Source organism: Benincasa hispida, chromosome 2 (genome assembly GCF_027475165.1).
Source record: "Benincasa hispida cultivar pf3 chromosome 2, pf3_genome.v1.1, whole genome shotgun sequence".
In the NCBI taxonomy this organism is placed as follows: domain Eukaryota; kingdom Viridiplantae; phylum Streptophyta; class Magnoliopsida; order Cucurbitales; family Cucurbitaceae; genus Benincasa; species Benincasa hispida.
In genome coordinates, this window is record NC_143479.1 from 6,737,298 (window position 1) to 6,746,891 (window position 9,594).

Below are 9,594 nucleotides of genomic sequence, written 5' to 3' on the forward strand. Positions count from 1 at the left end.
ATTAGATGATATAATATTAAATTTAACTTCATCTATCAACTTAAGCATCTCGGATAAACTCCGTAGTGTTTCATTGCCATAGTTGGATAATAATATTGGCATTTCATATTTATGTCTCATCTCTATTTAGTCAACCAAACGACGCCGACGACATGGACAAAAAAAATATGACACAATACATCTTTGAATGAATAGTAGAGATTAGGACAAATCATGACATTTATTGGAGACAATAACTAAAATGGTCCTTTTGGGGTTGAAATTAGAAATAATCTTGGTTTGGTTATTTATTTCATGTGTGTCATCGTAGAATTTATAAGGACATGAAGAGACAAGTAAGATAGACTAATTATGCCGACCTAAATATAACTATCTTATAGTTTAGAAAAAGTTGAAATTTAGTCACTATAGATTATAAGTAGAATTTAGCTCATATGGTTCGATAAAATTCTTATAAATAGTCTCTACCAAACTATATATAAGGATTTTTTATATTCGATAAAACTTCTTATGAAGTTTCTACAAACTATATGAAATAAATTTTAACTTATAGACTAAACTCTAGCTTTCCATAAAATCATATAGACCAAATGTATAATTTAAACTATAACTACTTGGTGTTCACATTAGAGGGGTTAGTGACTTACCGTCCAACGATTATATGTTCAAAACCTTTAAGATCGACATTATATATATTTAGGTCATGATAAATTTGAAATCATCAATAGTTTTATACACTATATCTCTTACTTTTCCTCAAATAGTAGTACAATCAATTCATTCATTTTGTTAATATGATGTAACTCGGCCGACCTAAAACATGTATTATATATTACAATTTTCAGGTACACTTTTTTACAACTTTTCTATCGACGACGTAGAAATTTCGAATCCATATTGTGGTGTATTTTCAATAATTTGAATGGGCATAGGGATTTGAAGAGAAAATAGAAGGAAAAGAAAAAAAAAAAAGGAAAGTTTATTGAAAGTAAGCAAACAACTAGGGTTTTTGTGCATGCAAGAGATCAGTTCATGCCATGGGAACTTTATATCTACATTTATTGGATTTAGTCTTGTAATAAGTGAGAACATATGATTCTTTATTATCACTCCAAAGTTTCAGATAAACATATATGTATTATAAAATTATATCATACCAATTTGAAGGACATTAATTACAAAATTACCATATTAAAAAAAATCATTACTCAAATAAGAACATATTGTCAAAGATGAATTTTACGATCAATTAGCATAAAATATGTATTAATGACCAGATCTGTAATTCGAATTCCACATCTCTAATTGTACTTAAAAACTAGTTAAAACTTTATATATTCAATTAAAATATTAAAAATTCAAATCTCTCCATTTCACATGTTTATTGAAGTAAAAAATGATTGAGAATATGTTTGGAATCCATTTTTGAGTGTTTAATTTAAAAAATAAGTCATCTTAGAAGAAGTTTGAATATTTGGCAACAACTCAAAATAACTTTTCAAATGTATTTTAATCAGTTTTTATGAAAAGTGTCGGAATAAAAATGAATTTTTTAAAACACAATGAATTTTTTAAAACACACTTTTTTTTTTCATGTCAATCCAAACACGCTCTTAAACTACTTTACGATAAAGCAACTAATATAATGCACACACTAGTTTTTTTCTTTTTTTAAAAAAAGAAAATATTAGAGTTCAGACTACAGTAACTAGGGTTAGCAGCACATACACAAGTTATTTTTTTTCCAAAAATACCCCTTGTGGGAAAGAAAATGAGTTGAGAACTAGAGAGTGGTCCATGGATTGGAACCGAGAGAGAGAGATTTAGGATCGATTTGGATAGGCTCGAGAAAAAAGTATTTAAAAAAAACATTTTTATTTTAAGATTTTTGATAAAAATTGATTAAAATATATATGAAAAAACTATTTTGAGTAGTTTGCCAAACACTCAAATTTTTTTTAAAATGACTTATATTTTTAATTAAAATCTAGAAAAGTGTATTCGAAACACATTTAAATTCTTTTATAAAAATTCTTTTTGCTCTTGGTTTCATACTGTGACATCTCTATCACCCAAATCTCACATTATAAACACATATACCTCACAACACAAAGAACAGAGAGAGATCAGAAAAGACCTTCAACCTCAATTCAACCTCTCCAAATAATTAAGCTTAGCTTGTTATATACATATTATTTAGCATGAGCCAGTGGATAGTCTCAAACTTGAATCATCATCAGTCTCACCAATCACAACAACAACAACAACAAGATTCTATCAGATCATCTTCTTCCCATGTTCATTATTTTCCCCACAAAAACTCCACATTCTTCAGCCATAATCTTGTCCCCATGTAAGCATATTAATTTAATTTACTATCAATTCCTCTTTTCTCTCTTTGTGTTTTCTTTGGTCTCTTTTCTTTTTGTCATTTAAGAGAAAACAAATCCATGTGTTGAGTTTAAGAGTATGTTTCCAAGTGATTTTTTTGATATACCACTTTTTTTTTGTGTTGGAAAAACCTCTTGCTTTTACTTGTGTGATAATTTTGGAAGCGATTTCATGAGTGTTTTACAAGAAATCATAGTTTTGACCATGATTTGATGTTTATACTTCAAAGCACTTGAACTATAAAGCCATCAAATTAAAAAGTGTTCATAATCTAATTACTTATGCTCCATGTCATAACAATTCTTTTTTAGTTTTCTTTAATTTGTTTTTATAATATAATTATGCTTATAAGCCCTACTCTTTTTTTTTTTTTTTTTTTTTTTTTTTTTAATACAATCTTCATGCTTTAATACCAAAATTTATTTATTAAAAACTTAATTTTGTTTTTGAAATTTAACTTGGAATTGAAATCTATTTTTGAAGATAGCGAGAAGCCTATCCAAAAATTGGTAAAGAAATTAAAAACAAACATGATTTTGAAAAACAGAAAATTAAAACTAAATTGCCAAACGTGGCCTAGGCCTTAGAGCTTTTTTTAAAAAAATAAAATAAAATAAAATAAAATACATGGGTAGGGAAATCGAAACTACTTCAAAATTGATAGTACAAGTACTATATCAAAATCCATGATTAATGTAATAATATTTGTTGGGGCGAATCAATGTTAAATAATTCAGGCCAAAGTATGAAGCTACAGAGAGTGGAGAGCAAGAAGCAGCAATGGAGGGTCATGGCCATTGCCATGGGGAAGTGCTTCCTCAAATGGCTTCAACAAATCACTCATGGGGCCAATCGAAAGACACCCTCGAGTCCATAGTTCATAGTTCACTGTCCAGGAAACGAAGACGATCCACCCCAGAATATTGCAAAGATGAAACTTTGATGAGTGGGACATCTTTACAATCTCATAGGACCTTCAAATCCAAAAATTCCATTCAAGATTTAGCTCCAGATCTTGATCGCTCGGTGATGTTCATATATATAAACTTGTTCTTCTTGTGTCATTTTGTTGTATATTTTTAATGGACAATACTGACTTTTTAATTTATTGTCTTTGGCATCGAATAAATCAGGAGGAAGAACATAACATGGAGGGAAAAACAGATGGAAGCTGCTCGACCAAACAAACTCGAGCAGCTATTATTCATAATCAATCTGAGAGAGTAAGTGTCTGTCTAGAATGACTTTCTAAATATTTAAAAGGAACTTTTTTTCAAATACCTAAGAATCAATTTAATTTTTATAGAGACGAAGAGCTCGAATAAAGCAGAAGATGAAAGATCTGCAAAAGTTGGTGCCCAATGGGAGTAAGGTATTAGAAAATCATTCGTCTTTGATAGAACTTGGAGGGTGAAATTTTGGATACTTTTTCTGGATCAGAACTCCGAACATGAGTAGTGTAATTCAAACTCATAGGATTTAATTAACCTAGGTTTATAAAGTCATAAGATCTCTATATTTAAATTTAGACGTAGGCTCTAGTATTCTATGATTTTATGAACGATAGTTGATGTGATATGAATTTACAACTTATAAGATCAACGTCCATGATATAGTTGTACAACCTATGGAACATATATTCTATTCAAGTAAGGTCGTATACCATATTCTAAGATGAACAAACTCACACACGAAAATAGATGTTCGGTTTTCAAACCTAACTTGCGAAATATCACATTAGTTTTGAAAAACATTAATGAGATGTATTAGACAATTTGTACTCCACGTGGAATGCTCAAAGAAAGAGAGCTAAAAATTCTTTCTTTTTACAGACCGATAGAGCTTCACTTTTGGATGACACAATTCAATACTTGAAGCAACTTCAAGCACAAGTTCAGTTCATGGGCAGCATTAGATCAGCTGTGCCACAGATGGCCATGCCTCTAGGAATACAGCAGCAGCAGCAGCAGCTTCAAATGTCAATGCTCGCAGCTCGTATGGGACCGCTCGATGCTGCTTCAATGGCTTCCAGCTCCAGTTCCTTCCCTTGTGCTGCTACATTTCCTCCAATTCTACTGCCTTCCATCATCTCAACAACAAAGCCAAAATCTAAATTTTCGACCAGTTCTTTTGTCCCTCCAACCGATCCTTTCTGCACTTTTTTGGCACAAGTAAGTCCAGCATGAACCATATATACATGCAAAAAATAAAAAAAGCAACTGAGAACTGATCAAACTATATTGATCGGTTTAGTTGGTTTCAGTAACACATTGATCAGAATTCAAAAGTTGGTTTTAGTCGGTTGCCGATTCAGTTTTCCAAAGAGTCATTTGGTTAGACTAAAAATGGATGTTATATACACACCTGACATGAATAAAATGAATGTGCAACCAACAATAACGATGAAAATATATAAAGAGATACTATTCATTGAAGATCAAATTCAAGATGCAAAAGCATTTCACGGTTTTTCCCCCTTCCTTTCTGTATTTAATTGCTGACTTTTTGTTCTTGCAGTCAATGGATATGGATTTCTACAGTAAGATGGTGACACTATATTGCCAAGAAGTGAACAGGACTCCACGGCAGACAAGCAAATTAATGCAATTACAAGGTATCAAGGAGGATATGCATCAGAGATAGCCAAAAGAAGCTCCAGCATATGGTTGAATCCAACAAAAAGTAGTTTTAGTTGAATAGTTAGATATGCCTCATTTCAACCAAATGTTTAGAGGCTTTCTCTAGTAACTTTGGTGGATGGAAATGACATATTCTATCGATAACCATTTTTTTTTTTTTTTTTTTTTTAGAATTCCAAGAATCACTATTCCTAAGTCTAAAATAAGTAAAAGCATGATGCGGAAAGATAAATTAAATCATTGGCATCTTATCTCTTCTTCCTGACTGAATCTCCCGAAAATGAATGACACGCAAAGACTCATACAGAGGAATTTAAACGTAAGTGGCATCTTTTATAAGACCCAACTTTTCTTTATCAAAGAGGACTTGAAAAGGAATTTTAGCTCCCTAAGCTAACTTTTAGCCTTTCCCAAAATGATGTACATTCTTCTTTTGGTAATGAGGAATTTTAGAGAGATAAGTTTGAGTTCAACCTCTATTGTGAAAACATACTATACAAAAAACAAGAAACACTAATAATCAGTCCTGAAAACAAAAAACTGCTTTTCCCGACACTTCTTTTCAGAAAACCCCCCATAGCTTCTTATTCTTTTTCTTACCCTAAAAATATGATATGGATTTATCCACAGGATTGAGGTCAGAGAGCTATGCTTTCCTTGACAGCTTCATTAAATTACTTCAAAGTTGATCTCCCCAACTATTCAGAATCCTAGAGCTCAATATTGGCAGTCTCCTGCGAAGGAAAAGGAACAGAATGCCAATATTTTGTTCATTTTATCGTCTGATCCCTTTGGCTCTCAAACATTGATGGAACCCATTTCCCATCCTCCAACATTTAATAGAACTTCAGAATTGAATTGGGGTTCTATAAAATATTACAAATTAGTAAATGTACTATTTTGTTTGGTATGGAATGCAGTTGTTTCTTAGGCATGCCAACTAAGTATGGCGGCTTGAACAATGGCTGAGTAGTTTGGCTGCCCAATTTCAGAATTCTTCATTTTTTCACAAAAAGCCAATGGTATCATGTTGATCCAGATGATTTGCGTGATTTCCATCATGTCGAAGAAATAGTTCTATAACATTTAATTATTCACCAGTAGTCTTGGCACGAACAAAAACCTTCAGAAAAATGGTGGAAACGGTTTCTGTCTCTCACAACAATATATCTTTGATAGACAATCGATACAACCTTGAAAAATTCATGGCAGTCCAAGCAAATTCTCAGATTTTTCACTATCCTTAGGGTGCAACCCAAAGGAGAGTTTAAGAGACCAAATGCTAAAGCAAGTTTCTCACTATGGTACATCACAGAATGTTCTTTCTCTTCTTTCTCAATATCATATAAAGCCATGTCAGTGCCTGTAACGTAACCATTTTCTTTCAATTTCTCACTCAAATTATCCAACTGCTTGTATATTGCTTCAAATTCTGGTTTTCTGTCATTTGATGCAGCAAACTCATAAACTACATTGTTTATTTCAATTGAACTGCAACCAGGGACTTTTCCAATCCCCCTGAGACTCATCATTCCTCTCAACTTCCCTACTTCAGCCCACCGTTGTTCCCTTGAGTAAAGATTTGACAACAAGACATAATTCTCACCATTGTTTGGTTCTAGTTCTATAAGTCTTCTGATAGTATATTCACCCAATTTTGTATTCCCATGGACTCTGCAAGCACAAAGCAGAGCCCTCCAAATGATAGGGTCTGGCTCCATGCTCATGGATTGGATTAACTCTAGAGCTTCATCCAAGAATCCTGCTCGACCAAGTAGGTCAACCATACACCCATAATGCTCTATCTTTGGCTGCAGTCCAAAATGTTGTTTCATGCTCATGAATTGCCTGCGCCCTTCTGTGACCAGACCTTGGTGACAGCATGCGCACAAGATGCCTAGAAAGGTAACCTCATCTGGCTTGAAATTTTCCATCAACATCCTAGAAAAAGCCGCCAAAGCAGCATCGCCTTGTCCATTCATGGCATATCCAGAAATCAAGACATTCCATGTATACACATTCTTCTCTCTAATTTCTTCAAAGACCTTCTCAGCCTCATCAACAGCCCCACATTTAGCATACATATCAATAAGTGCTGTGCCCACAAATACGTTCAGTCTCAACCTATTATGATATATAAACTCATGGACCCACTTTCCCTGATTCAGAGCTCCCAAATGAGAACAAGCTGATAGAACTACCACCATGGTTCGCTCACTCGGTTCAGCTCCAGCTGCCAGCATGCCTCGAAAAGCATTGATAGCTTCCATAAACTTTCTATTATGAGTATAACCAGTAATAAGAGCATTCCAAGTAACTGCATTTCTCTCGGGCATTTCATCGAACACCCGAGAAGCATCAGATATAGACAAACAGGCACAATACATGTGAACTAGAGCGGTACTTGTGTAGACATCATGAATAAAACCCATCTGAATAACAGTACCATGTATCATTTTTCCAACTTCAGTATCACATAGCTGTGCGGTTGCTTTAAGAACAGCAGGAAAAGTGGAGGAATCGGGCAGAATACTGAATTTATGCATGTGGGCGAAAATGTAGAGTGAATTTAAATGCTTATTCAAATCCAAATAACCCCTGATCATCGAGTTACAGAGCTGAGAATTAATAGAACTACGAAACTTGGAGAAAATAAGAGCAATAGATTCGAACCCATTATGCGAAACAGAGTCGTCTATGAGTTTCATGAGGAAATAACCGTCCCTCCGCACGTCATTGCCTTCCTTGTGGAGAGCATCCTTGTAATCAGGAATCTTTCTCTCGTTAGTTCTCGGAGGCGGAAGATCCATCGCTTGGGTATGCACAAATTTCGACATTTCTGATTCTAAAATAACCGAGTTCAAGATTGTACAAATTTCTTGGAGCCGAGACCTTTGAATTATTCCACATGAGAGAGGCAGAAGCCGGAAATACATTTTCATGGACGGACTGGATTAGACTCTGCAGTTAGCAGTTCACTATTTCTTAAACATCTGAAGCCGGCGGCCCAGCGAAGCAGATCGTTTCCTCATCAACCGTAACATTTAACAATTAGATCGGGTCATAGTTTTAGTGGAAAATACAAAAATCTTTACATAAATTTACTAATTATGATTTATCGCTAAATTATAAAAAGGTCCATGAACTTTGTATTTTATTTTAGAAAATACCCACTTTCAAAAGTTTTAAAATATCATTAAACTTTCAAAAGGAGTTAAAAAATGTTCTTGTCATTAGTTTCGGATGGAAACCGATAAAGTTTTATTTAAAAAAATAAATTTTCAAAAGTTCAAAAATACCCTTAACTTTAAAAAAAAAATACTTTCACCATAAGCATATGAACAAAAATCGTTAATACCTCGTTGCAAAAATAACTTTAAAATGAAAATAAAGTTACAAAATACCTATACTGTTAATATGGTGATCAATTTATTTGAAGTTTTCTTAAGTTCAAAAAAATCTACTTTAAAATAAATTATACATATATCCTAATTTTTTCATATAGATACTTTTATTTTTTTTCCCCTTAATTTTCCAATTATTTGCTTACACCAATTTTTTGAGCAGTCAAAAATTCAAGTTAAATCATGAAATCCCAACAAATTCACACAAAATTCTAAAGCCAAAATCTCTCCTTAAAACATACTAAAATGATAAATAGTTTTTAAAAAATATATTTAGCTATTAACGGATACTCACCTACTAACGTACAAATTTATTAAAGTGTTTAAGTCCTAAAATCTCTTGTGTTTCCTTTATTCTCTTTTTCTTATTATAGTCCATACATCCAAATTGAAGTGTGCGATTTTATTTATTTACTTTTTTTAATAAAAATAAATTTAGAGTAAGAGAATATTGAAGAAGGGATGAGAGAAAAAGATATGGAAAATAGAGAAGTAAGACGACATTAACGATTTCTGTTCATATAACAATAAGAGTATTTTTAAACTTTTTTAAAATTTAAGGGTATTTTTAAAACTTTGAAAGCTTAAGGGTATTTTTGACATACGATACTATCAGTTTCCATCTAAAACTAATTGTAAGGGTGTTTTTTAACTTATTTTTTTGAAGTTTAAGGATACTTTTGAAACGTTTGAAAGTTTAAGGGTATTTTTGACACAAAGTACAAAGTTTAGGAGTATTTTGTGTAATAATTTAGCCAAAATTTAAATTCTCATACTTATATTAAAAATAACAATAAATATAGAGAGATAAGTTGAGTCGTTTTATTTTATTTTTAGAAAAATATTAATTTATATCCCAAAACTTTAGGTATCATAACAATATAAATCCCAAACTAATAATTATACTAATTTAAACTCTAAATCTTTGTTTGTGTATTAATTTACACCTTCATTATGTTTTGATTGAAAAAACGTGGTGTGAAATTTATAATTATATTAATTAAACTCTTGAACTTTCATAAATGAATTAATTTAGACTTTTAGGCAAAAATATTTTTGAAAAACATTCATGCACTTACTCTATCCATTCATCTTGTAAAACTGACATTTGAAGAAATCTACACACATTTAAGAATTAATGTATAAATGATTTAAAAAAT

General features: G+C 32.1%; 1 protein-coding gene and 1 pseudogene across 2 annotated transcripts; one reads left to right on the plus strand and one right to left on the minus strand.

Annotated features, from left to right (window-relative positions):
- Nucleotides 1-2,094: 2,094 nt before the first annotated feature.
- On the plus strand, nt 2,095-5,281 carry LOC120070762 (uncharacterized). Its single transcript, XM_039022640.2, has 6 exons — nt 2,095-2,353; nt 3,129-3,417; nt 3,525-3,614; nt 3,698-3,763; nt 4,224-4,562; nt 4,909-5,281. Exons 1-6 carry the CDS (start codon nt 2,202-2,204, stop codon nt 5,032-5,034), a joined length of 1,062 nt encoding a protein of 353 aa, XP_038878568.1. The 5' UTR covers nt 2,095-2,201; the 3' UTR covers nt 5,035-5,281.
- On the minus strand, nt 4,005-8,087 carry LOC120070761 (pentatricopeptide repeat-containing protein At4g21065 pseudogene; annotated as a pseudogene). The gene is made up of 2 exons (XR_016527567.1): nt 5,631-8,087; nt 4,005-4,543 (listed from the first exon to the last, which is right to left on the minus strand). The product of XR_016527567.1 is annotated as a pentatricopeptide repeat-containing protein At4g21065 pseudogene (transcript).
- Nucleotides 8,088-9,594: the final 1,507 nt, after the last annotated feature.

Bases quoted from the DNA above. Each gene is read 5' to 3' on its own strand.
- LOC120070762 (XM_039022640.2), top strand. From the start codon at position 2,202: ATGAGCCAGTGGATAGTCTCAAACTTGAATCATCATCAGTCTCACCAA. The intron at 3,418-3,524 runs GTGATGTTCATA...CGAATAAATCAG, and splicing joins CTCCAGATCTTGATCGCTCG to GAGGAAGAACATAACATGGA. The intron at 4,563-4,908 runs GTAAGTCCAGCA...TTGTTCTTGCAG, and splicing joins TCTGCACTTTTTTGGCACAA to TCAATGGATATGGATTTCTA.